At 31.3% G+C, this 26,730-nt stretch overlaps 5 protein-coding genes across 6 annotated transcripts; all 5 read left to right on the top strand.

Annotated features, from left to right (window-relative positions):
• The first annotated feature begins 2,579 nt into the window (after nt 1-2,579).
• Nucleotides 2,580-7,420, top strand: LOC142236407 (uncharacterized). Of its 2 annotated transcripts, XM_075307641.1 has the most exons (6): nt 2,580-2,790; nt 2,844-2,947; nt 3,009-3,080; nt 3,552-4,188; nt 6,203-6,749; nt 6,962-7,420. In XM_075307641.1, the coding sequence occupies exons 1-6, from the start codon at nt 2,700-2,702 to the stop codon at nt 7,215-7,217; spliced, it is 1,707 nt and encodes a 568-aa protein (XP_075163756.1). In that variant the 5' UTR covers nt 2,580-2,699; the 3' UTR covers nt 7,218-7,420. The 2 variants fall into 2 exon arrangements, with proteins under 2 accessions (XP_075163756.1, XP_075163757.1); XM_075307642.1 differs by lacking the exons at nt 2,580-2,790; nt 2,844-2,947; nt 3,009-3,080 and adding an exon at nt 3,095-3,350.
• Nucleotides 7,421-8,504: 1,084 nt separating this feature from the next.
• On the top strand, nt 8,505-10,408 carry LOC142233247 (uncharacterized). The gene is made up of 4 exons (XM_075304097.1): nt 8,505-8,630; nt 8,905-9,005; nt 9,063-9,205; nt 10,153-10,408. The coding sequence occupies exons 1-4, from the start codon at nt 8,540-8,542 to the stop codon at nt 10,406-10,408; spliced, it is 591 nt and encodes a 196-aa protein (XP_075160212.1). The 5' UTR covers nt 8,505-8,539.
• Nucleotides 10,409-11,681: 1,273 nt separating this feature from the next.
• Nucleotides 11,682-12,421, top strand: LOC142233246 (thioredoxin domain-containing protein 6-like). Its single transcript, XM_075304096.1, has 3 exons — nt 11,682-11,818; nt 12,093-12,193; nt 12,251-12,421. The coding sequence occupies exons 1-3, from the start codon at nt 11,728-11,730 to the stop codon at nt 12,419-12,421; spliced, it is 363 nt and encodes a 120-aa protein (XP_075160211.1). The 5' UTR covers nt 11,682-11,727.
• A 2,320-nt stretch (nt 12,422-14,741) lies between these two features.
• Nucleotides 14,742-15,567, top strand: LOC142234250 (thioredoxin domain-containing protein 6-like). The gene is made up of 3 exons (XM_075305337.1): nt 14,742-14,878; nt 15,153-15,253; nt 15,311-15,567. The coding sequence occupies exons 1-3, from the start codon at nt 14,788-14,790 to the stop codon at nt 15,491-15,493; spliced, it is 375 nt and encodes a 124-aa protein (XP_075161452.1). The 5' UTR covers nt 14,742-14,787; the 3' UTR covers nt 15,494-15,567.
• Nucleotides 15,568-16,736: 1,169 nt separating this feature from the next.
• On the top strand, nt 16,737-25,944 carry LOC142234249 (uncharacterized). Its single transcript, XM_075305336.1, has 6 exons — nt 16,737-16,907; nt 17,182-17,282; nt 17,340-17,411; nt 19,639-20,275; nt 21,142-21,718; nt 25,055-25,944. The coding sequence occupies exons 1-6, from the start codon at nt 16,817-16,819 to the stop codon at nt 25,416-25,418; spliced, it is 1,842 nt and encodes a 613-aa protein (XP_075161451.1). The 5' UTR covers nt 16,737-16,816; the 3' UTR covers nt 25,419-25,944.
• Nucleotides 25,945-26,730: the final 786 nt, after the last annotated feature.

Genomic DNA, 26,730 nt, shown 5'->3' with positions numbered 1-26,730 from the left:
GAATACAAACTTTGTGAAAATTTGCTTTGGATTTTTCCCCATCAAGTTATAATAAAATTTTGCAACAAATATGTATAATTTCATCCATTTTTATACCCTTCACCACTACTGTGGTACAGGGTATAATAAGTTTGTGCATTTGTATGTAACGCCAAGAAGGAGTAATCATAGACCAACCTTTTAGTATATGGATCGGCTTAGAATTAAATTCTGAGTCGATTTAGCGATGTCCGTCTGTCTGTCTGTCCGTCTGTCTGTCTGTCTGTCTGTCTGTCTGTTGATGTATTTTTGTGTGCAAAGTACAGCTCGCAGTTTTAGTCCGATTGTCCTAAAATTTGGTATAGGGTCCTGTTTCGGCTCAAAGACGATCCCTATTGATTTTGGAAAAAATCGGTTCAGATTTAGATATAGCTGCCATATATAATTTTCGCCGATCTGGTCATAATTGGCGTGTATATCAACCGATCTTCCTCAAATTCCGTACATATTTTATGGATCTCGAAAAACTTGCAAAATACCAGCCAAATCGGTTCAGATTTAGATATAGCTCTCATATATAGCTTTCGCCCGATTTACACTCATTTGCCCAAAGAGGCCAATTTTTAACTCCGATTTGGTTGAAATTTTGCACGGGGAGTAGAATTAGCATTGTAACTATGCGTGCCAAATTTGGTTGAAATCGGTTCAGATTTTGATATATCTCCCATATATAGCTTTCGCCCGATTTACACTCATATGACCACAGAGGCCAATTTTTAACTCCGATTTAGTTGAAATTTTGCACAGGGAGTAGAATTAGCATTGTAGCTATACGTGCCAAATTTGGTTGAAATCGGTTCAGATTTAGATATATCTCCCATATGTAGCTTTCGCCCGATTTACACTCATATGACCACAGAGGCCAATTTTTAACTCCGATTTAGTTGAAATATTGCACAGGGAGTAGGATTAGCATTGTAACTATGCGTGTCAAATTTGGTTGAAATCGGTTCAGATTTAGATATAGCTCCCATATATATGTTTTTCTGATTTCGACAAAAATGGTCAAAATACCAACTAGAGGTCTGCACAATTCCATTTGTAAATGTAGAGTACACGTGTACTTGCTACATGAGTACATCTATTTGAGAGAGTCGCAAAACAATTGGTACACATTTTGATGAACACCAAAAGCCACGAGTAACTACTTCTTGCTACTCTTATGTCTTCACTACCAACAAACACATATTCCTCTTTCTCTCTTATTGAAGTGTACTCAGAGTGATCACGTCGAGTATGTTGCGAGAACAAAACTTCATAGAGTACTCCATGTACCACGTGCAGTTTCAGAAATACAAAAACAGTTACTCTCCACAATATGTGTTTTCGGTTAATATAAAGAACGGCAAACGTTAAGATAAGTGTGTGACATACATAAATATATGAAATATGTGACATACATACATATCTATGATTAATAATAATGGAAAGTTTTGCTTCGCACATAACTGAGAAATACTTGTGGTACCACGTGAAGTGAAGAGAGTCCATGTTGTACTTTTTCTCAAGTACCTGCATTTTTATTGTTCCTATTTTTCGGAACACATATTGTTTCGGATAAGTACTTGGTGGTATTTGACCAGCAAGTGTTCTCTTCACTTCACTACTTGCGCTCTGAGAGAAAGACAGTGTATGTACTATATTCGACAGCGAATTGCATACATGTAGTGAAAAGTTATTCGATGCAGACCTCTAATACCAACAATTTCCTTGTAAAATCGCCACTGCTTAGTGGCAAAGTTGTAAAAATGACTCTAATTTTCCTAAACTTCTAATACATATATATCGAGCGATAAATCATAAATAAACTTTTGCAAAGTTTCCTTAAAATTGCTTCAGATTTAAATGTTTCCCATATTTTTTTACTAACATTGTGTTCCACCCTAGTGCATTAGCCGACTTAAATTTTGAGTCTATAGATTTTGTAGAAGTCTATCAATTTCTTCCAGATCGAGTGATATTTAAATGTATGTATTTGGGACAAACCTTTATATATAGCCCCCAACACATTTGACGGATGTGATATGGTATCGAAAATTTAGATCTACAAAGTGGTGCAGGGTATAATATAGTCGGCCCCGCCCGACTTTAGACTTTCCTTACTGGTTCTTACTGATTTAGTTTTCACTTTAGCGATTTTAGCGGCTAAACTCGAACTTAATACTCACCTTAACTGAACAAAAAAAAAAGGTAGTCATATTCTATTGCCACTAGATGACCGTTTAACCCTTATTTAACATTAAAATTTTATATTGATTTGATCAAACAACAGGAAAAATGTGAGCTTTGCCGTCTACCTCCATCGGGTCAACTAAAACCCAAAGCAAAGATAGAAACTTAACAGATTTTGATATGCTATGTTACATTAAAATTTCCTACACTTACCATACGTGTTCCAAGTAGAAAATAAATTTTGAAAATTTCATTCCATAAATAAAAAAAAAAAAAAAAACTATTTCTTGGTTTAATTTACTACATTTCGAAAAAAACACAAACTATAGGTTCATATACCCAAGCAAAAAATAAATATAAATATCAAACCTCAAAATTTATTTATTTCATTTCATTCAATTCATTTCTACGTCATTTGTTTCACAAAACTTCCTCAAAATTAAATAGTATATTTCGAAACTCTTAAAATTTATAAATAAATCAAAATTATGGCAAAAAAGGGTGGTGTACAAAAATTACAAGAGGAAATATCAACAGATAATGATTTGATAAGATTTTTGGATAGACCAGGATTATTAGGCAAGTTTGAATTGTGCACAAATAAGCTCTCTTTTTATCACAACCCAATATAGTATTAGATGTGTACTCGGAATGGTGTGGACCCTGTTTGGGCATGGTGGGTAGTTTGAAGAAAATTAAACTAGAATCAGGCAAAGAGAATCTTTCATTAGCCATTGTAAGTTGAATAATTTCTTTATTTTGATATCAATAACACGGTGTCCAATTTACCATTACAGTGCAAGAGTGATACTATAGAAGCCTTGAAAAGATTCCGCAGAAAAAGTGAACCCACATGGCTTTTTGTAACGGTAAGATTGGATTGTATTAGATTTGAAAGGCAACTGGAATCGACCCATTCGTGTTTTATGATGTTTAAAATCGACTTACAAAGTGATATGGCCACAAACTCCTTTAACCTAGAGATGACAATAGAATGGGCTTCGCCAGTCTTCTACACCGGAAGAATTCTCTTAGTGAAAAGACGAAATATGACCAAGAAAACTTATTCGCATTCCCTATTTTTTTAAGATCATGTTTCCAAGCTGGTCCAGATCCCAAATCACTTCTTCCCCGATATGGTTGGTTCTAGATCATATAAAAGCAGCGTTGGAAAATTGTTGACAAAATTTTCTATAGAAATAAAATTTTGACAAAATTTTTTATAGAAATAAAATTTTGACAAAATTTTCTATAGAAATAAAATTTTGACAAAATGTGTCTCTTAGATAATTTTTCTGAACCCTTTATGTTCCCTGGTGCGGCTAACATTTTCATTCTAGGAAGGCAAAGCTGTGAATATTATGTTTGGAAGTGATATTCCAAAATTAATGAACCTTATACTTGCGGAACTCAATGAATTGGGCAATAAAAAGAGAAACTTCTATGAAATATCGCAATATCAGCCAGAAGAGGAAGCGATTCGTCGGGCCAAAGAAGATGCGATAGCCCAAGCTCAGCGTATAGAATTTGAAGCCAAGGAAAAGAAACGTCTGGAATATCTTAATCATGTTACTGATGTTATAATGGAAAATCTATGCGATATTGGTGTAACGCTTTTCGGGCCTCAGGTTACTCGTGATCTGATCAAAATGATCTTAGAATCAGCTGATGGTTTAAAAATTCAATGTAAAGATCGAAAATTTATTCAAGTCTCCAAAGAGATGTTTGACACCATCAATTTTGCCTGTCCCAATCCCATTGATGGTGATATTTTAGAGCAATTAGATGGCAAAGAACTTCTAGTATGTTTCTGGAAAATAACTGACGATAGTAAAGATATACCAAAAGTTTTAAATGCCTTTGCAAAGGAGCTAACTGTAGCGCACACATATCCACCGGATGAATTCAATGAAGATGAGATTGTAGTTCCTCCAATATTGAAGCCATTGGATGTTAAAGTTGAATTGGAAATACAAGGTAAGATAAAGCGGCATCAAGTCGCATGGGGGGAACTATGTAGTGTCCCATACACGGTTGCCACTCGAGACAAAAATAATCTACAAAGTTTTACCAAAAAACTACCAAACAAAAAATTTTATTTTAAAAAATTTATATAGAAAATTTTGTCAGAATTTTCTTTTTATAGAAAATTTTTTCAAAATGTTATTTCTATAGAACATTTTGTCAACATTTTATTTCTTAGCAAGTGTTGTCAACATTTTATTTATATACAAATGTTGTCAACATTTTGTCAATTTTATCAAAATGTTATTTCCATAGAAAATTTTGTCAACATTTTATTTCTGTAGAAAATTTTGTCAAAATTGTATTTCTATAGAAAATTTTCTCAATTTTTTTTCTATAGAAAATTTTGTCAACATTTTATTTCTTTAGAAATCTTTGTCCAAATTTTATTTCTATAGAAAATTTAGTCAAAATTCTATTTTTATAAAAAATTTTGCCATAATTTTATTTCCATAGAAAATTTTGCCATAATTTTCTTTCTATAGAAAGTTTTTTCAAAATTTTATTTCTATAGAAAAATTTGTCCAAATTTTATTGCTATGGAAAATGTTGTCAAAATTTTATTTCTATAGAAAATTTTCTCAAAATTTTATTTCTATAGAAAATTTTGTCAAAATGTTATTTCTATAGAAAATTTTGCCATATTTTTATTTCCATAGACAATTTTTCCATAACTTTCTTTCTATAGAAAATGTTGTCCAAATTTTATTTCTATAGAAAATTTTGTCAAATTTTATTTCTATAGAAAATGTTGTCAAAATTTTATTTCTATAGAAATTTTTTTCAAAATTTTTTTTATTTCTATAGAAAATTTTTTCAAAATTTTATTTCTATAGAAAATTTTGTTTCTATAGAAAATTTTGTCAAAATGTTATTTCTATAGAAAATTTTGTCAAAATTTTATTTCTATAGAAAATTTTGTAAAAATTCTATTTCTATAGAAAATTTTGTCAAAATTGCATATCTATAGAAAATTTTGTTAACATTTTATTTGTATAGAAAATTTCGTCAACATTTTATTTCTATAGAAAATTTTGTAAAAATGTTATTTCTATAGAAAATTTTGTCAAAATTTTATTTTTATAGAAAATTTTGTCAAAATTTTATTTTTATAGAAAATTTTGTCAAAATTTTATTTCAACAATAACAAAAATTTTATTTCTTTAGAAAATTTTGTCCAAATTTTATTTTTCTTTCTATAGAAAATTTTATCAAAATGTTATTTCTGTAGAAAATTTTGTAAAAATTTTATTTCTATAGAAAATTTTTGTCAAAATTTTATTTCTGTAGAAAATTTTGTAAGCATTTTATTTCTATAGAAAATTTTGTCAAAATTGTATTTCCTTAGAAAATTTTGTCAAAATTTTATTCTATAGAAAAATTTGTCAAAATTTTATTTCTATAGAAAATTTTGTTTTATTTTGGTTTTATTGGCGGCTCTCTGTAATCTAAAGAAAAATGAAATAAGGAGTTTTGGTAGCCGTTGTCTAGGAGAGTTCTGGAGAGGGCTGAGCCTCCACCAGAAGTCAATGAAAAAGCGGACAATTCGCCTTAGTACAACCTTCTACTAGTCGTTTTGGTTCACACCTTCTTGGATTCAAAGGAAAAATTTACCTTTACCACCTTTCCTGACGATGGGACAATCTTCGCCTTCTACCAAACACATTCGCCGGTTAAAATCTGTTTGACTTTTCTTAATCTCTGGTATTCTCTGGTATTTCTCTTAAAGAGCGTCAAAGACATCGATCCTACGGTTGCGCTTCATGTTCGGAGTGAGAACCTGCGCCTCCATCGCCTTAATAACTTTGTACTTTTTGAAAATGCCTAGTGGCTGAATCGGCATTCTGCCCATACGTGACGTCGATTATCGTCACTTTATCCTCCGAGTTAAACGATTTCAGGACATCTGGACATAACAAACACTCACCGAAATATTCTTAATTTGTGATTCCTTTATTTGCTGTAGATGGCGACACATGGGAAGAACCCTATAAATCTTCATCTGAAGAAGATCTCAAAGCGAAAGAGGATATGGCGGATATTCAAGAGTTAGAAAATTATATAGAAGAAGAAATCGAAGAACAAGAAGTTAATATTGATGTCCACTATATACCATCTCCGGAGATGCCTAATTTTGATTTGGTAGATGCCGGTTTAGACGATATCGTAGAAGAAAATAAAGAGCAAGACAATATCATCGATGAACCAAAGAAAAAAATGCGCATTAAAAAAATTCGCATCCCACCGATATGGGTACCCAATAATCATCGGACCCATGCAGCAATGATTTATGTCTTCTTTCGTTCTCAAACAACAAGTTTTTTGCCACCGGATCCAGTGCCCGATCCACCACATATTATAATGGCCTTTGATACACTCAAAAAACGTGATCTTATTAACCATGCCGAACAACACAAAGACGATATACCCATGTATGGATTTTTCACCAGTGACGATGCGAATGAGGCAGAATTCATATCGAATTCATTAGCAAAATACAAAGCTCGAACAGCGTAAGTATAAGATGTACAAAGCTTCTACACTCACAGAAAAAGCTATGCTAATAATACGTAATACCGATTGAAGTTTTGTTTAGCAAGTTCAAGCAAATAAGACTGCAGCTGCAGTGAAGACTGCTGAACCAGCTAGGATTTTTACTTTTATTACCAACTTTTTCTTGTGAGCGTAACTATACCTCAGTGTGAAAAATTAATTTCATTAATAGGAATGATAAAATCGTATTGAAAGTGAATAAGGCTACCTCGTACACAATGTTATCTCTGGTTACCTATGATCCCAGTTATATAAGCCCAAATGTAATGGTGGGTCAACAAGACGCCAAAAAATTCTTCCCCGAATCTTATAAGACAGCAGAACAAGAAATGCTGGAAGAAGCAAAGACTGCTGCTGAAGACCCTACAAAGAAGAAGAAGGGCAAACAGCCACTACCTGACGAAAATGAAATGGATGATAATAAATAACTTTGAATTTATTCAGAAGGAATAAATGACCGCTGAATACAGGAGATAATCCTTAAGATGAAAAATATACAATTAAATTGATCACAGGATATGTTATCGAAAGCGTTGACGTAGACACTGAACTTGCCAATCTATAAAAAATTTAAAACATTTACACGAAAAATGAGAATTATGACTTAACAATAAATATTATGTTACCCCAACATTTAGAGCACAAAATTTATTACTGTATTGAAGAAGAATTTATTAGATAAAAGTATATTTTTTTGGTTTTTTTTGGTGTAGTGCTTAACCCTTCTTGGCATGATTTAATTTTTGTAAGGAATTTTTTTGTTTTTTGATATATGAAACCAATTTCCTTTCAATTCTGCTTATCAAAGATAGTCTTTATCGTAAGAGTAAGTATGAAACAACACCGGTAAAATTTATAAAAGAATAGGGTCATACAGCCAAAAACCTAACATTGCATATATGTAATGCAATTCAACCAAGGATTAATAAATAAACATCAACAAATTAGTAATTAGTACAAAGTTAAGGCCAACACCTTTTATCTCACTGCAAGACCTTGAATTCATAGCGAATTAAAAGAAAAGTTTTGAATTTCAAACTGGCATGTTGTCATGACATATATTAGGGTGTTCCGATATCTAGTTAGACAACAAAAAAGACATCAAGCTCATTTTGGAAAAGTATAACACTTCAAAATGAAAATGTTATTTTATACGAACCATGAAAGCGATAAACTTCTTATTCGTCTGATATTTGCACCAAGCGGCTGACTAAGTTTTGAAATAAAATTTTGACAAAATTTTCTATAGAAAGAAAAATTTTGACAAAATTTTCTATAGAAATAAAATGTTGACAAAATTTTCTATAGAAATGAAATTTTGACAAAATTTTCCAAAAAAAAAAAAAAATAAAGTAAAATGCTAAGGTATCGGATCACCCTCGTAGAAGCATTTAACCCTACAAAAACTGCACAGTTCTAACCTTCCGCGAAAATGCACAATAACCTACATAATTATTCTTTTGTTGTTTTGTTTATTCCATGTCCACTCAGGCAATGTATATAATGTTGTCCTTAACAACAATCGTCAACGCCACCACCAAACGTTTCCATTGCGTTTTATCAATAAATTTAGTTAAACGTTATAACTGATGATGAAACTTTAACAGTAAGAAAATACAAAGAAAACGGATAATACATTTTACGGATAAATAGAAAGTATTTTAATATCAAAAAAAAAAAAATATATATATATATATATATATATATACCAATAAAAATAAAAATTTATTTAAAACAAAAATAGTGCACAATGGCTAAAAAGGGTGGTGTACAACAATTACAAACGGATATTTCAAATGATGAAGATTTTGAAAAGTTTTTGGAAAAACCTGGTCTACTAGGTGAGACATTTCTTTTTGTTTAAACTGGTTAGGAGTTAAGATAAAAAATGTCAATTTTATTTATTCATCGTTATATTATAGTATTGATTTAGAAATATCGAGGTATTCCTTTAAACTAAACTTCATAACTTTTGTAAGAGGTTTTATTCACTCAATGTTATAATGAAAATCTAATTTTACTTCAATTAAATCTTGTACGTTAAGATGAAAAGACGATCCAGGATTTTCTGTCTTGGTTAACATTACTTGATATGTGCTTAATTGCTTTATATAGTTTTAGATATCTGTGCAGAATGGTGTGGTCCTTGCGTAGGTATGGTAGGAAGTTTGAAAAAAGAAAAACTGGAAGTGGGAGACAATCTTCAGTTGGGCATTGTGAGTTCCATACATTAAAACCAAACGAAAACCGATTAATTTACGATTTAATTTCAGTGTAAAGCAGATCATATAAAAGCTTTGGCTAGATTTCGGCGAAAAAGTGAACCTACATGGATGTTCGTAACGGTAAGAACCCTCAGAAAAGGGTTAATGAAGTTCATGAAAATTAACATAATTTTAGTTAAGTTTTGCCGAATGTGGGAAAATTTTCTTTATATTAATTAGTTTTTGCTTAATTTAATATAATGAACTAAAAATGATGAGTTTATATAAATTAAATTTCATTTCTATAAAAAATTCTGACAATTTTTTTTTCTATAGAAAATTTTCTCAAAATTTTATGTAAAAATAAATTTTTGACAAAAATTTCTATAAAATTAAAATTTTGACAAAATTTTCTATAGAAATAAATTTTTAACAAAATTTTCTATACAAATAAAATTTTGACAAAATTTGCTAAAGAAATTTTGTCAATTTATTTCTATAGAAAAAATATTTGTCAAAATTTTATTTCTATAGAAAATTTTGTCAAAATTTTATTTCTATAGAAAAAATTGTATTTCTATAGAAAATTTTGTCAAAAATTTATTTCTATAGAAAATTTTGTCAAAAATTTATTTCTATAGAAATTTTGTCAAAATTTTATTTCTATAGAAAATTTTTTCAAAATTTTATTTCTACAGAAAATTTTGTCAAAATTTTATTTCTATAGAAAATTTTGTCAACATTTTATTTCTATAGAAAATTTTGTTAAAATTTTATTTCTATAGAAAATTTTGTCAAAATTTTATTTCTATAGAAAATTTTGTTAAAATTTTATTTCTATAGAAAATTTTGTCAAAATTTTATTTCTATAGAAAACTAGCGTAACCCGGCCCGCTTCGCTGCGCATTCCGAAGCATATTTGTAGGAACAATTTGCGTTAACTCAGCGTAAGTATAAGATGTACAAAGCTTCTACACTCACAGAAAAAGCTATGCTAATAATACGTAATACCGATTGAAGTTTTGTTTAGCAAGTTTAAGCAAATAAGACTGCAGCTGCAGTGAAGACTGCTGAACCAGCTAGGATTTTTACTTTTATTACCAACTTTTTCTTGTGAGCGTAACTATACCTCAGTGTGAAAAATTAATTTCATTAATAGGAATGATAAAATCGTATTGAAAGTGAATAAGGCTACCTCGTACACAATGTTATCTCTGGTTACCTATGATCCCAGTTATATAAGCCCAAATGTAATGGTGGGTCAACAAGACGCCAAAAAATTCTTCCCCGAATCTTATAAGACAGCAGAACAAGAAATGCTGGAAGAAGCAAAGACTGCTGCTGAAGACCCTACAAAGAAGAAGAAGGGCAAACAGCCACTACCTGACGAAAATGAAATGGATGATAATAAATAACTTTGAATTTATTCAGAAGGAATAAATGACCGCTGAATACAGGAGATAATCCTTAAGATGAAAAATATACAATTAAATTGATCACAGGATATGTTATCGAAAGCGTTGACGTAGACACTGAACTTGCCAATCTATAAAAAATTTAAAACATTTACACGAAAAATGAGAATTATGACTTAACAATAAATATTATGTTACCCCAACATTTAGAGCACAAAATTTATTACTGTATTGAAGAAGAATTTATTAGATAAAAGTATATTTTTTTGGTTTTTTTTGGTGTAGTGCTTAACCCTTCTTGGCATGATTTAATTTTTGTAAGGAATTTTTTTGTTTTTTGATATATGAAACCAATTTCCTTTCAATTCTGCTTATCAAAGATAGTCTTTATCGTAAGAGTAAGTATGAAACAACACCGGTAAAATTTATAAAAGAATAGGGTCATACAGCCAAAAACCTAACATTGCATATATGTAATGCAATTCAACCAAGGATTAATAAATAAACATCAACAAATTAGTAATTAGTACAAAGTTAAGGCCAACACCTTTTATCTCACTGCAAGACCTTGAATTCATAGCGAATTAAAAGAAAAGTTTTGAATTTCAAACTGGCATGTTGTCATGACATATATTAGGGTGTTCCGATATCTAGTTAGACAACAAAAAAGACATCAAGCTCATTTTGGAAAAGTATAACACTTCAAAATGAAAATGTTATTTTATACGAACCATGAAAGCGATAAACTTCTTATTCGTCTGATATTTGCACCAAGCGGCTGACTAAGTTTTGAAATAAAATTTTGACAAAATTTTCTATAGAAAGAAAAATTTTGACAAAATTTTCTATAGAAATAAAATGTTGACAAAATTTTCTATAGAAATGAAATTTTGACAAAATTTTCCAAAAAAAAAAAAATAAAGTAAAATGCTAAGGTATCGGATCACCCTCGTAGAAGCATTTAACCCTACAAAAACTGCACAGTTCTAACCTTCCGCGAAAATGCACAATAACCTACATAATTATTCTTTTGTTGTTTTGTTTATTCCATGTCCACTCAGGCAATGTATATAATGTTGTCCTTAACAACAATCGTCAACGCCACCACCAAACGTTTCCATTGCGTTTTATCAATAAATTTAGTTAAACGTTATAACTGATGATGAAACTTTAACAGTAAGAAAATACAAAGAAAACGGATAATACATTTTACGGATAAATAGAAAGTATTTTAATATCAAAAAAAAAATATATATATATATATATATATATATATACCAATAAAAATAAAAATTTATTTAAAACAAAAATAGTGCACAATGGCTAAAAAGGGTGGTGTACAACAATTACAAACGGATATTTCAAATGATGAAGATTTTGAAAAGTTTTTGGAAAAACCTGGTCTACTAGGTGAGACATTTCTTTTTGTTTAAACTGGTTAGGAGTTAAGATAAAAAATGTCAATTTTATTTATTCATCGTTATATTATAGTATTGATTTAGAAATATCGAGGTATTCCTTTAAACTAAACTTCATAACTTTTGTAAGAGGTTTTATTCACTCAATGTTATAATGAAAATCTAATTTTACTTCAATTAAATCTTGTACGTTAAGATGAAAAGACGATCCAGGATTTTCTGTCTTGGTTAACATTACTTGATATGTGCTTAATTGCTTTATATAGTTTTAGATATCTGTGCAGAATGGTGTGGTCCTTGCGTAGGTATGGTAGGAAGTTTGAAAAAAGTAAAACTGGAAGTGGGAGACAATCTTCAGTTGGGCATTGTGAGTTCCATACATTAAAACCAAACGAAAACCGATTAATTTACGATTTAATTTCAGTGTAAAGCAGATCATATAAAAGCTTTGGCTAGATTTCGGCGAAAAAGTGAACCTACATGGATGTTCGTAACGGTAAGAACCCTCAGAAAAGGGTTAATGAAGTTCATGAAAATTAACATAATTTTAGTTAAGTTTTGCCGAATGTGGGAAAATTTTCTTTATATTAATTAGTTTTTGCTTAATTTAATATAATGAACTAAAAATGATGAGTTTATATAAATTAAATTTCATTTCTATAAAAAATTCTGACAATTTTTTTTTCTATAGAAAATTTTCTCAAAATTTTATGTAAAAATAAATTTTTGACAAAAATTTCTATAAAATTAAAATTTTGACAAAATTTTCTATAGAAATAAATTTTTAACAAAATTTTCTATACAAATAAAATTTTGACAAAATTTGCTAAAGAAATTTTGTCAATTTATTTCTATAGAAAAAATATTTGTCAAAATTTTATTTCTATAGAAAATTTTGTCAAAATTTTATTTCTATAGAAAAAATTGTATTTCTATAGAAAATTTTGTCAAAAATTTATTTCTATAGAAAATTTTGTCAAAAATTTATTTCTATAGAAATTTTGTCAAAATTTTATTTCTATAGAAAATTTTTTCAAAATTTTATTTCTATAGAAAATTTTGTCAAAATTTTATTTCTATAGAAAATTTTGTCAACATTTTATTTCTATAGAAAATTTTGTTAAAATTTTATTTCTATAGAAAATTTTGTCAAAATTTTATTTCTATAGAAAATTTTGTTAAAATTTTATTTCTATAGAAAATTTTGTCAAAATTTTATTTCTATAGAAAACTAGCGTAACCCGGCCCGCTTCGCTGCGCATTCCGAAGCATATTTGTAGGAACAATTTGCGTTAACTTAGTCAACCATATCCTTCGTGCTGAAAACAAATTCGAAAATACGGAGGATATTCATATGTAAAACGGTTCGTCTTAATAAATGTCGGGGAGAGGGTGTACCCTTTCCTCCAAATTTTTTAAATAATGTTCTGTATTCAAGTAGTTGGACAATCTTCTATATTTCTTGAGAATTTTAAGTGTGGTTTGTCAAGGAAAGGTATCCTTCTCCTCAAAATTAAGCACTATATTATAATAACATACAAAGAATTACTGTTTCCCATCCAATAAATCGGAAAAAGCAAAAGTAGTAAAAAAGTTTACCACATTAACCCTCTATGTTGGCTGCCAATTTCATGTAAATTTAAGTTCGTTACTAAAAAGAAGTCTGGCAGAAGCCTGTGCAAAAATCATAAAATTATGTACCGAGTTCCCATTTATGGACAACCCTCTACTTTCAATTTAAGAAAAAAAAACGGACAAAAGGGAACCCTCTCCCCACCTTCGCTCCACACCGACCTGATATCGGAATTATAAGCCTAAAGGGGCGGCCTCTCTTCCGTCCAAATATCACAAAGTCAGGTATCAACTATTAATATCGTAACCTCTCCCCAGTCCTCTGTAAATTTCAAGTAACTCGGTAAAGTTTAATTGTTTCTCTGTATGTACTTAAGAGAAGCCGATGTCTCCCTATGCCCCTTTGTTTTTATTAAAAAATCAGGAACCTGATATAAATTTCATAACCTCAAAGATAGTCTTTATCGTAAGAGTAAGTATGAAACAACACCGGTAAAATTTATAAAAGAATAGGGTCATACAGCCAAAAACCTAACATTGCATATATGTAATGCAATTCAACCAAGGATTAATAAATAAACATCAACAAATTAGTAATTAGTACAAAGTTAAGGCCAACACCTTTTATCTCACTGCAAGACCTTGAATTCATAGCGAATTAAAAGAAAAGTTTTGAATTTCAAACTGGCATGTTGTCATGACATATATTAGGGTGTTCCGATATCTAGTTAGACAACAAAAAAGACATCAAGCTCATTTTGGAAAAGTATAACACTTCAAAATGAAAATGTTATTTTATACGAACCATGAAAGCGATAAACTTCTTATTCGTCTGATATTTGCACCAAGCGGCTGACTAAGTTTTGAAATAAAATTTTGACAAAATTTTCTATAGAAAGAAAAATTTTGACAAAATTTTCTATAGAAATAAAATGTTGACAAAATTTTCTATAGAAATGAAATTTTGACAAAATTTTCCAAAAAAAAAAAAAATAAAGTAAAATGCTAAGGTATCGGATCACCCTCGTAGAAGCATTTAACCCTACAAAAACTGCACAGTTCTAACCTTCCGCGAAAATGCACAATAACCTACATAATTATTCTTTTGTTGTTTTGTTTATTCCATGTCCACTCAGGCAATGTATATAATGTTGTCCTTAACAACAATCGTCAACGCCACCACCAAACGTTTCCATTGCGTTTTATCAATAAATTTAGTTAAACGTTATAACTGATGATGAAACTTTAACAGTAAGAAAATACAAAGAAAACGGATAATACATTTTACGGATAAATAGAAAGTATTTTAATATCAAAAAAAAAAATATATATATATATATATATATACCAATAAAAATAAAAATTTATTTAAAACAAAAATAGTGCACAATGGCTAAAAAGGGTGGTGTACAACAATTACAAACGGATATTTCAAATGATGAAGATTTTGAAAAGTTTTTGGAAAAACCTGGTCTACTAGGTGAGACATTTCTTTTTGTTTAAACTGGTTAGGAGTTAAGATAAAAAATGTCAATTTTATTTATTCATCGTTATATTATAGTATTGATTTAGAAATATCGAGGTATTCCTTTAAACTAAACTTCATAACTTTTGTAAGAGGTTTTATTCACTCAATGTTATAATGAAAATCTAATTTTACTTCAATTAAATCTTGTACGTTAAGATGAAAAGACGATCCAGGATTTTCTGTCTTGGTTAACATTACTTGATATGTGCTTAATTGCTTTATATAGTTTTAGATATCTGTGCAGAATGGTGTGGTCCTTGCGTAGGTATGGTAGGAAGTTTGAAAAAAGTAAAACTGGAAGTGGGAGACAATCTTCAGTTGGGCATTGTGAGTTCCATACATTAAAACCAAACGAAAACCGATTAATTTACGATTTAATTTCAGTGTAAAGCAGATCATATAAAAGCTTTGGCTAGATTTCGGCGAAAAAGTGAACCTACATGGATGTTCGTAACGGTAAGAACCCTCAGAAAAGGGTTAATGAAGTTCATGAAAATTAACATAATTTTAGTTAAGTTTTGCCGAATGTGGGAAAATTTTCTTTATATTAATGCCAATTTCATGTAAATTTAAGTTCGTTACTAAAAAGAAGTCTGGCAGAAGCCTGTGCAAAAATCATAAAATTATGTACCGAGTTCCCATTTATGGACAACCCTCTACTTTCAATTTAAGAAAAAAAAACGGACAAAAGGGAACCCTCTCCCCACCTTCGCTCCACACCGACCTGATATCGGAATTATAAGCCTAAAGGGGCGGCCTCTCTTCCGTCCAAATATCACAAAGTCAGGTATCAACTATTAATATCGTAACCTCTCCCCAGTCCTCTGTAAATTTCAAGTAACTCGGTAAAGTTTAATTGTTTCTCTGTATGTACTTAAGAGAAGCCGATGTCTCCCTATGCCCCTTTGTTTTTATTAAAAAATCAGGAACCTGATATAAATTTCATAACCTCAAAGATAGTCTTTATCGTAAGAGTAAGTATGAAACAACACCGGTAAAATTTATAAAAGAATAGGGTCATACAGCCAAAAACCTAACATTGCATATATGTAATGCAATTCAACCAAGGATTAATAAATAAACATCAACAAATTAGTAATTAGTACAAAGTTAAGGCCAACACCTTTTATCTCACTGCAAGACCTTGAATTCATAGCGAATTAAAAGAAAAGTTTTGAATTTCAAACTGGCATGTTGTCATGACATATATTAGGGTGTTCCGATATCTAGTTAGACAACAAAAAAGACATCAAGCTCATTTTGGAAAAGTATAACACTTCAAAATGAAAATGTTATTTTATACGAACCATGAAAGCGATAAACTTCTTATTCGTCTGATATTTGCACCAAGCGGCTGACTAAGTTTTGAAATAAAATTTTGACAAAATTTTCTATAGAAAGAAAAATTTTGACAAAATTTTCTATAGAAATAAAATGTTGACAAAATTTTCTATAGAAATGAAATTTTGACAAAATTTTCCAAAAAAAAAAAAATAAAGTAAAATGCTAAGGTATCGGATCACCCTCGTAGAAGCATTTAACCCTACAAAAACTGCACAGTTCTAACCTTCCGCGAAAATGCACAATAACCTACATAATTATTCTTTTGTTGTTTTGTTTATTCCATGTCCACTCAGGCAATGTATATAATGTTGTCCTTAACAACAATCGTCAACGCCACCACCAAACGTTTCCATTGCGTTTTATCAATAAATTTAGTTAAACGTTATAACTGATGATGAAACTTTAACAGTAAGAAAATACAAAGAAAACGGATAATACATTTTACGGATAAATAGAAAGTATTTTAATATCAAAAAAAAAAAAATATATATATATATATATATACCAATAAAAATAAAAATTTATTTAAAACAAAAATAGTGCACAATGGCTAAAAAGGGTGGTGTACAACAATTACAAACGGATATTTCAAATGATGAAGATTTTGAAAAGTTTTTGGAAAAACCTGGTCTACTAGGTGAGACATTTCTTTTTGTTTAAACTGGTTAGGAGTTAAGATAAAAAATGTCAATTTTATTTATTCATCGTTATATTATAGTATTGATTTAGAAATATCGAGGTATTCCTTTAAACTAAACTTCATAACTTTTGTAAGAGGTTTTATTCACTCAATGTTATAATGAAAATCTAATTTTACTTCAATTAAATCTTGTACGTTAAGATGAAAAGACGATCCAGGATTTTCTGTCTTGGTTAACATTACTTGATATGTGCTTAATTGCTTTATATAGTTTTAGATATCTGTGCAGAATGGTGTGGTCCTTGCGTAGGTATGGTAGGAAGTTTGAAAAAAGTAAAACTGGAAGTGGGAGACAATCTTCAGTTGGGCATTGTGAGTTCCATACATTAAAACCAAACGAAAACCGATTAATTTACGATTTAATTTCAGTGTAAAGCAGATCATATAAAAGCTTTGGCTAGATTTCGGCGAAAAAGTGAACCTACATGGATGTTCGTAACGGTAAGAACCCTCAGAAAAGGGTTAATGAAGTTCATGAAAATTAACATAATTTTAGTTAAGTTTTGCCGAATGTGGGAAAATTTTCTTTATATTAATTAGTTTTTGCTTAATTTAATATAATGAACTAAAAATGATGAGTTTATATAAATTAAATTTCATTTCTATAAAAAATTCTGACAATTTTTTTTTCTATAGAAAATTTTCTCAAAATTTTATGTAAAAATAAATTTTTGACAAAAATTTCTATAAAATTAAAATTTTGACAAAATTTTCTATAGAAATAAATTTTTAACAAAATTTTCTATACAAATAAAATTTTGACAAAATTTGCTAAAGAAATTTTGTCAATTTATTTCTATAGAAAAAATATTTGTCAAAATTTTATTTCTATAGAAAATGTTGTCAAAATTTTATTTCTATAGAAAAAATTGTATTTCTATAGAAAATTTTGTCAAAAATTTATTTCTATAGAAAATTTTGTCAAAAATTTATTTCTATAGAAATTTTGTCAAAATTTTATTTCTATAGAAAATTTTTTCAAAATTTTATTTCTATAGAAAATTTTGTCAAAATTTTATTTCTATAGAAAATTTTGTCAACATTTTATTTCTATAGAAAATTTTGTTAAAATTTTATTTCTATAGAAAATTTTGTCAAAATTTTATTTCTATAGAAAATTTTGTTAAAATTTTATTTCTATAGAAAATTTTGTCAAAATTTTATTTCTATAGAAAACTAGCGTAACCCGGCCCGCTTCGCTGCGCATTCCGAAGCATATTTGTAGGAACAATTTGCGTTAACTTAGTCAACCATATCCTTCGTGCTGAAAACAAATTCGAAAATACGGAGGATATTCATATGTAAAACGGTTCGTCTTAATAAATGTCGGGGAGAGGGTGTACCCTTTCCTCCAAATTTTTTAAATAATGTTCTGTATTCAAGTAGTTGGACAATCTTCTATATTTCTTGAGAATTTTAAGTGTGGTTTGTCAAGGAAAGGTATCCTTCTCCTCAAAATTAAGCACTATATTATAATAACATACAAAGAATTACTGTTTCCCATCCAATAAATCGGAAAAAGCAAAAGTAGTAAAAAAGTTTACCACATTAACCCTCTATGTTGGCTGCCAATTTCATGTAAATTTAAGTTCGTTACTAAAAAGAAGTCTGGCAGAAGCCTGTGCAAAAATCATAAAATTATGTACCGAGTTCCCATTTATGGACAACCCTCTACTTTCAATTTAAGAAAAAAAACGGACAAAAGGGAACCCTCTCCCCACCTTCGCTCCACACCGACCTGATATCGGAATTATAAGCCTAAAGGGGCGGCCTCTCTTCCGTCCAAATATCACAAAGTCAGGTATCAACTATTAATATCGTAACCTCTCCCCAGTCCTCTGTAAATTTCAAGTAACTCGGTAAAGTTTAATTGTTTCTCTGTATGTACTTAAGAGAAGCCGATGTCTCCCTATGCCCCTTTGTTTTTATTAAAAAATCAGGAACCTGATATAAATTTCATAACCTCGCCCATTTTTTCCGTAAAATTTCAGTCGGGGGAATTTAGTTTTGTTTTCACTGTACTTTAAACAAATGTCCGGCAAAGGGGTTGTTCCCAACACCTTCACTGTACTTTAAAAAATGTCGAACAAAGGGGAGGTCCCCCTCCGCCACCAAATATCGAAATATAAAGTAGCGGATCTTTGTCTAGATGCCAACCCCAACCTTCAATGAAAATTTCAAGCAAATCGGTAAACTTTGGTCCAAATTTCAAAAAGTGGGACAAAGGGGAGGTTCCTCTCCGCGACCATATGTCAAAAAATGAGGTACCCTATTTTCAGCACATGAGTGCCCCCCACGATCTCTGAAAGTTTCAAGTAAATCGGTTCAGCCGTTTTCGCGCCAACCCGGAACATACAAATAAACAAACAAACAAACAAACAAATAAACAAACATAATTTGAATTTTATATATATAGATAGATTTTGTCAAAATTTTATTTCTACCAAAACATTGAGAATTCTACCAATCTACCTAACAATAACATTTTTGGTAACCGTGGCAACCGTATTTCTAACTCCAATTTTTTCCTTTGAAATTTTCTTAAAATACAGAAAAAAATGTTATTTTTAATTCTTCACAAAAATTGTTCATTTATTTGTATAATGTAGCAATTAGTAAAATATTAAATGATAATGGATTCACTTTTTTCGGTGTATTTTCCCCACAGGGTGGCAAAGCGGTCAACCTAATGTTCGGTACAAATGTACCCAAATTGATGGCCCTTATTGTAAGTGAACTCAAAATGTTAGGCGACAAAAATCGCAAGTTCTACGAAATTGATGAACTTCAACCTGAAGAAATTGCTCGCCTAAAAGTTATCGAAGAGGCCAACGAAGCCTGTGCCCGTATTGAAGCGGTCGTTGTGGAAAATAAACGCATGAATTATTTGAAATTTGTTACCGATACCATAATGGAAAACTTAATGGATATGGGTGTTACCTTATTTGGACCTCAAGTAAATCGTGATATGTTCAAAAAGATCATGGAGCCTGCCGATGCCTTAAAGATTCAATGTAAAGATCGTAAAGTCACCCAAATTACTAAAGAGGATTTCAAAGTGATCCATTTCCAAAGTGAAAATCCTATACCCGATGATGTTATAGAACAACTGGAAGGTAAAGAATTGCTACTATGCTATTGGAAGATACCAGGCGAAAATGTTGATGTACCGCATGTATTGAATGAATACGCCAGGGAATTGACAAAAACTGTGACAATGCCACCAGATGAAAATAACGAAGAAGAAAGAATAAAACCACCAATAGTTCCACCTTTGGATTTAGTGGTCGAATATGAAGTGACTGGTAAGTAAATTTGTAAGATTTCTTCTAGAGTACTGGTTAGGAAAAACTTTTATTCTGGATCAGAATAGATATAAAAGAAATTAAATAATTTTCGTTTGTCTTTCTAACTCAAGACGATGACAATTTTATCGCTACACACAATTTTGTCAAAATTTCATTTCTATAGAAAATTTTGTCAAAATTTTATTTCTATAGAAAATTTTGTTAAAATTTTATTTCTATAGAAAATTTTGTCAAAATTTTATTTCTATAGGAAATTTTGTTAAAATTTTATTTCTATAGAAAATATTGTCAAAATTTTATTTCTATAGAAAATATTGTCAAAATTTTATTTCTATAGAAAATTTTGTCAAAATTTTATTTCTCAAAAAAAATTTGTCAAAGCTTTATTTCTATAGAAAATTTTGTCAAAATTTTATTTCTCTAAAAAAAAATTTGTCAAAACTTTATTTCTATAGAAAATTTTGTCAACATTTTATTTCTATAGAAAATTTTGTCAAAATTTTATTTCTATAGAAAATTTAGTCAAAATGTTTATATAGGTCTAGGAAAATATTATTAAGTATATAAAGTCTCGGGAAAACTTCAATTCAAAATCGAATGGATTTGTAACGAGGGCGGCGGTTTCTTTCCAATAATCGACTTTTGGTCAAAAACTGTTCAAGTCGACTTTTTGGGATCGTCAAATTGAAATTGGGATCTTTTTGTCTTTTTTTTTGAAAATCGAGTCATGTTGATTATGGAACAATCAAACACCACTCCTGTGAGTGTCCCGTGGATGGGTTCATTATTGTTCTGCTCTTTGTTTTGTTCTTGATCAGAAAAAATATTTAGTAAATAATGTTCGTTTTTCTTCCTAACTAAAGATGATGAAGCAGAAGGCGATGAGGATGAGAATGGAGAAGCATTACCTCCTGCTGAAGAAAATTGCGGCAAAGAATCCCAAGAAAATGAAAATAATGAAAATGAGGCCACCACTGATGGACAGGAAAACGACGAAGAACTTAATCTCGAAGCAGTCGATGAACCTGAATTAGAAATACCTGCAACTGATTTAAATCTAGACTTGGAGGACCTTGAGAAAGATATTATACCGGATGATGCCAACCCTAATGAACCAAAAGACATTCCAACATCTCGCAAGCGTATTTGTACCAAGACCGTAACATTACCAGCAATATGGGTACCCAATGATCATCGCACGCATGCTGCTTTGATTTATGTTTACTTTCGAAATCAAACTAAAGAATTTCTACCTCCAGATCCACCACCAGAACCACCATTTGTCATCATGACATTCGACACATACAAGAAGCGTGATCTAATAGCCTATGCCGATAATAATAGGGAAAATGTTCCAGTGTATGGATTCTTTACCAGCGATGATCCAAACAGCGCTGAATATATAACCAATTCCATGCCTAAATATAAGGTTCAGACACCGTGAGTATAGATCGATTTGATTGCAATAATAGAGGGGAAATTTATCCTTAACAAGAGAATGTTTCCCAATGGTGAAGTGTGGCGTACGAAGGCTCCTGGGTAGTGGGTTAAAAAAAGGGTCTATATAGATGGATCCGAACATTTTGGTTTTGACACTCATCGAAAAATAATAGCACACACCTTTGGTATATAAAGGGAAAAAAACAAGTAAGGAAAGTCTAAAGCCGGGCGGGACCGGCTATATTATACCCTGCACCACTTTATAGATCCACCAAATGTGTTGGGTGCTATATGGATTTTTGTTACCTTATACATACATTTAAATCTGACTCGATCAGGACAAAGTTTGTAGACTTAAAATTTAAGTCGGTTAATGCCCTGGGGTGGAGCACAGTGTTAATAAAAAAACAAGTACATATATACAGCAGTAAGTTCGGCCGGGCCGAATCTTAAATACCCACCACCATGATTAGGGTTTCCTTTGAAATTTCAGGGGGGTTTGAGGACAGTTCAAACACTACACTTCCAGAAGATAAATTTAAAGATTTTACCGATGAAGACTATATAAGATTCTGGATTAATAAGAACAATTTTTGTTTGAGTTTTAGAGGAATCATTAACATCTCTTGTAAGTGTGCAAGAAAATTATAAAATAACGTCTTGATTTGAAATCTTAAATCTGTAGATTTTCACCCGAGAAGTAAAATCTTGAAATTTTACATTAAGTTTCAAGCAATTTTCATGATCAGTGCGCATTCTATACCCTCAAGAAGTGAAATCGGTCTATATGGAGGCATTACCAAATGGACCGCTAAAAACTTAATCCGATACACGTTTTTGTGAGCCTAAAATACCAGAATATTTACAATTTCCGGCAAATCGGATAAAAAGTACGGTTTCTAGAAACCCAAGGAGTTAAATCGGGAGATCGTTCTTATGGAGGCTATACTAAAATATGGACCGATACTCACCGTTTTCGGCACTCCTCTATATGGCCCGAAAATACCTCTAGATTTCCAATTTCAGGCAAATAGGATAAAAACTTCGGATTCTAGAAGCCCAAGAAGAAAAATCGGGAGATCGGTCTATATGGGGGCTATACCAAAACATGGCCGATACTCACAATTTTTGGCACACCTCTTTATGGTCCTAAAATACCTCTAGATTTCCATTTTCAGGCAAATTGCATAAAAGCTACGGTTTCTATAAGCCCAAGACCCCAAATCGGTAGGTCGGTTTATATGGGGACCATACCAAAACATGGACCGATACTCACCATTTTCATCACACCTTTTTATGGTTCTAAAGTAACTCTCGATTTCCAATTTCAGGTAAATTGAATAAAAACTGCGGATTCTAGAAGCCCAAGAAGTAAAATCGGGAGATCGGTCTATTTGGGGGCTATACCAAAACAAGGGCCGATACTCACCACTTTTGGCACACCTCTTTATGGTCCTAAAATACCTCTAGATTTCGAATTTCAGGCAAATTGGATAAAAACTACGATTTCTATAAGCCCAAGACCCCAAATCGGGAGGTCACTTTATATGGGGACTATATCAAAACCTGGACCGATATAGCCCATCTTCGAACTTGACCTGCCTGCAGACAAAAGACTAATTTGTGCAAAATTTGAGCACGATTGGTTCATTATTGAAGACTGTAGCGTGATTACAACAGACAGACAGACAGACGGACATGGTTATGTCGTCTTAGAATTTCTCCCTGATCAAGAATATATACTTGATATAGTCGGAAATCGATATTTCGATGTGTTACAAACTGAATGACAAACTAATTATACCCCCGTCACCATTCTATGGTGGTGGGTATAATAAGGGAAACATTTAAATTTAAAGCAATTTCTAGACAACTACGCCAAAGTGTATTTATGATTTATCGGTCGATAGGTATGTATTAGAATTATAGGCACATTGAAGTCATTCTTACAAGTTTTCGACTTAGCAATGGCGATTTTACATAGAAATATTGTGACAATTTTTGCCGAAATCAGAAAAACATATATATGGGAGCTATATCTAAATCTGAACCGATTTCAACTAAATTTGGTATGCATAGTTACAATGTTATTTCTACTCACTGTGCAAATCGTAAATCGGATTGCAACATTGAACTCTGCGGTCATATGAGAGAAAATCGGGGGAAAGATATATATGGGAGCTATATATAAATCTGAACCGATTTCAACCAAATTCAACAAGCATAGTTGGAATGTTAATTCTACTATATGTGCAAAATTTCACGTATATCAGACTATAACTGTGACTTCTGTGGTCATATTAGTATAAATCGGCCGAAAGATATATATGGGAGCTATATCTTAATCTGAACCGATTTCAACCAAATATGACATACATAGCTACAATATTAATTCTACTCCCTGTGCAAAATTTCACCTATATCAGAGTATAACTTTGGCTTCTGGGGCCATATATGTGCATATCGGGCGTATGCTATATTTGGGAGCTTTATCTAAATCTGAACCGATTTCAACGAAATTCTGCGCACCTTACGACACTAGCATTTGCACTCCTTGTGCAAAATTTTAAGTAAATCAGGCTGAAATTCTGGCTTCTGGGGCCATATTAGTAGATATAAGGCGAAAGATATATATGACAGCTATATCTAAAACTGAATCGATATCTTCCAAAATCAATAGGTTTCTATTCTTACCAAAAATACATACTTGTGCCAAATTTGAAGTCGATTGGACTCAATTTGCTATCTAGACTTTGATTACAAAAATGTGTTCACAGACAGACGGACAGATGGATATGGCTAGATCGACTCAGAAACCCACCCTGAGCATTATTGCCAAAGACACCATGTGTCTATCTCGTCTCCTTCTGGGTGTTGCAAACATAGGCACTAACATATAATACCCTGTTCCACAGTGTGGGGCAGGGTATAATAAAAAAAACAACAAAGGTCCCAAACCGATCCTTGCGACCCCTTGTACTAGGCGATTTTGAAAAGTCATCTCCTTTTCATCAACATTTTCTCAACACCAAAGAAATTTGTTAGTAAACACAGCAAAAAAGTCTGCTAAAACCCCGAAAAATCTACTGGAAAAGGTTGTGAGTTTGACGTAACCTAAAAATAGCATTAGACCGTAAATCTAAATATTTATCAAATTAAGGCATAATGTTAGCTGATAGGATATTGCACGGATATACAAAAACTATTTTTGGTTCTTAAATAGGCTTTGATTATCTCTGCATTATTATAATAGTTTTCAAGATTTCTTACAAAGATCATTGAGTGCACATTTCATTTTTTTTTTTTTGTAAATTTTCTACCAATTTTTCCCTTTAGGAATGACAAACTCGTTATGAAGGTCAACAAAGGTTCCGAAGAAACTATGCTTACAATGATTTCATATTGTCCCAGCTATGTTAGCCCGAATAGTGTAGTGGGCCAGGAGGATGCCGGAAAATTCTTCCCACCATCATATAAAACTGTTGAACAAGAGGAAGCTGAAGCTGCTGCTTTAGCCGCTGAGATTGCTAAGAAAATGCGTAAATCTCGTAAATCTAAAAAGGCCGCTGCTGCAGAAGCTCAGACTGAAAAAGAAACTGAAGTTGATGCAACACCATCGTCAAGTGGTGAGGAGGAGAGTGGTGAGAGCACATCTGCTGACGGTGAAGGAGGAGAAGGCGAACGAGAAGCTGGCGATTAAGATTAACAAAGGGATTATTTTTTCTTTGCTCTTGCCCAGCTAAAGGCCGGTATGCACCTCTAGCAAAATTTTCGGTAGCAAAAATTTATTTAAGTCTGCAACAAAAAAACAGGGTTGTGTACACACATTTTAAACCAGCTAATCGCTTTTAAAAATTGTTAATATATGTTCCAAATATTCCTCAAATACATTGTTGATTACTTATAGACCTTTTAAAACTTTTACGTACACAATGATTGTAATAAATTAAATGTTTGCTCCCAAAATATGCTTTTGACAACCCTGTTATTTTATTTAGAGGTTATTTTATTTAGCGTTACGAAATTGAACGCTACCGAAAATTTCGTTAGCATAAATAGCAATGCATTTCTTATGGGAATAAAATTTTTCACTAGAGGTGCGTACCGGCCTTAAACCAACCCGACTTACTACCAGATCACTCTGAACACGCCCCACCTAAGTCGCAGAGTTCCGCGATCTGGCTACAAGCTGAAGTACCAAAGCGTATAACATAAAATGGATGAAATCTCAATAAACTGTTACAACAACAACCAAAGGGATTATCCAAATTGACTTGGATAATCGAATGATTATATATTATAGCCACAATATAACTCCAATAAATATTATAGATACTACAATGAAAATAAACACATAAAAACTTACCCATAACCAAAGATGTTGTAGTTAATTCAACCCATAGGGTACTCTTGCCTATTTTCCAGATGTCCAAAATTTCGAATTTTTTACCAATATTTGGTTTGGCGGCCTTCATCTACCAAAATTCCATTCTTGTGAACACTTTACTTCGCACTAATTCACTTTATAATCAACTCACACCGAAATTGTTAGCTCGACGTTTGATTTACGACTGACTTGATGTTAACATATTTTTGTTTGAAGTCGTCAATTTTTGTTTGACCGGCTTTTAATGCACCTATTTTGTGTCTCTGCTGAGAGAAGAGAGATGCGAAGAGAACCAACCAAACGTAAAAAGTGTTGCCAGAGTGTTAATTGCATCGAAATTTATTACCTTATGTCTGTGTGGCATTTACGCTAAGAATGGTTGGGATTTGGTATTGAACATTAAAGCGAGTCTTTCACTAGTTAAAAACCAAAAATTGAAAGCATAGTAGTTAATGGATATACGAAAATCAGAAAAAATTTTTTTTTCTTATACACTAAAAAAAGTAAACCCTCTATTTAACTAAAGCCAATTCAACTTTACTTTAGTTCATGGAATTATTATGTTTGGAGGCAAAGGGATGATAAATGATGTTGACGAAATAGTACTAAAATGCACTTTTTGAAG

Source organism: Haematobia irritans, chromosome 4, assembly GCF_050003625.1.
Source record: "Haematobia irritans isolate KBUSLIRL chromosome 4, ASM5000362v1, whole genome shotgun sequence".
Taxonomy (NCBI): Eukaryota; Metazoa; Arthropoda; class Insecta; order Diptera; family Muscidae; genus Haematobia; species Haematobia irritans.
Note: the sequence above shows the minus strand (reverse complement) of the source record. Positions and strands in the feature narration are given on the sequence as shown.

Bases quoted from the DNA above. Each gene is read 5' to 3' on its own strand.
- LOC142236407 (XM_075307641.1), top strand. From the start codon at position 2,700: ATGGCAAAAAAGGGTGGTGTACAAAAATTACAAGAGGAAATATCAACA. The intron at 2,791-2,843 runs GCAAGTTTGAAT...AACCCAATATAG, and splicing joins GGATAGACCAGGATTATTAG to TATTAGATGTGTACTCGGAA. The intron at 6,750-6,961 runs GTAAGTATAAGA...TTTCATTAATAG, and splicing joins AAATACAAAGCTCGAACAGC to GAATGATAAAATCGTATTGA.
- LOC142233247 (XM_075304097.1), top strand. From the start codon at position 8,540: ATGGCTAAAAAGGGTGGTGTACAACAATTACAAACGGATATTTCAAAT. The intron at 9,006-9,062 runs GTGAGTTCCATA...ATTTAATTTCAG, and splicing joins ACAATCTTCAGTTGGGCATT to TGTAAAGCAGATCATATAAA. The intron at 9,206-10,152 runs GTGGGAAAATTT...TTTCATTAATAG, and splicing joins TTAGTTAAGTTTTGCCGAAT to GAATGATAAAATCGTATTGA.
- LOC142233246 (XM_075304096.1), top strand. From the start codon at position 11,728: ATGGCTAAAAAGGGTGGTGTACAACAATTACAAACGGATATTTCAAAT. The intron at 11,819-12,092 runs GTGAGACATTTC...TGCTTTATATAG, and splicing joins GGAAAAACCTGGTCTACTAG to TTTTAGATATCTGTGCAGAA. The intron at 12,194-12,250 runs GTGAGTTCCATA...ATTTAATTTCAG, and splicing joins ACAATCTTCAGTTGGGCATT to TGTAAAGCAGATCATATAAA.
- LOC142234250 (XM_075305337.1), top strand. From the start codon at position 14,788: ATGGCTAAAAAGGGTGGTGTACAACAATTACAAACGGATATTTCAAAT. The intron at 14,879-15,152 runs GTGAGACATTTC...TGCTTTATATAG, and splicing joins GGAAAAACCTGGTCTACTAG to TTTTAGATATCTGTGCAGAA. The intron at 15,254-15,310 runs GTGAGTTCCATA...ATTTAATTTCAG, and splicing joins ACAATCTTCAGTTGGGCATT to TGTAAAGCAGATCATATAAA.
- LOC142234249 (XM_075305336.1), top strand. From the start codon at position 16,817: ATGGCTAAAAAGGGTGGTGTACAACAATTACAAACGGATATTTCAAAT. The intron at 17,283-17,339 runs GTGAGTTCCATA...ATTTAATTTCAG, and splicing joins ACAATCTTCAGTTGGGCATT to TGTAAAGCAGATCATATAAA. The intron at 17,412-19,638 runs GTAAGAACCCTC...TTTTCCCCACAG, and splicing joins CTACATGGATGTTCGTAACG to GGTGGCAAAGCGGTCAACCT.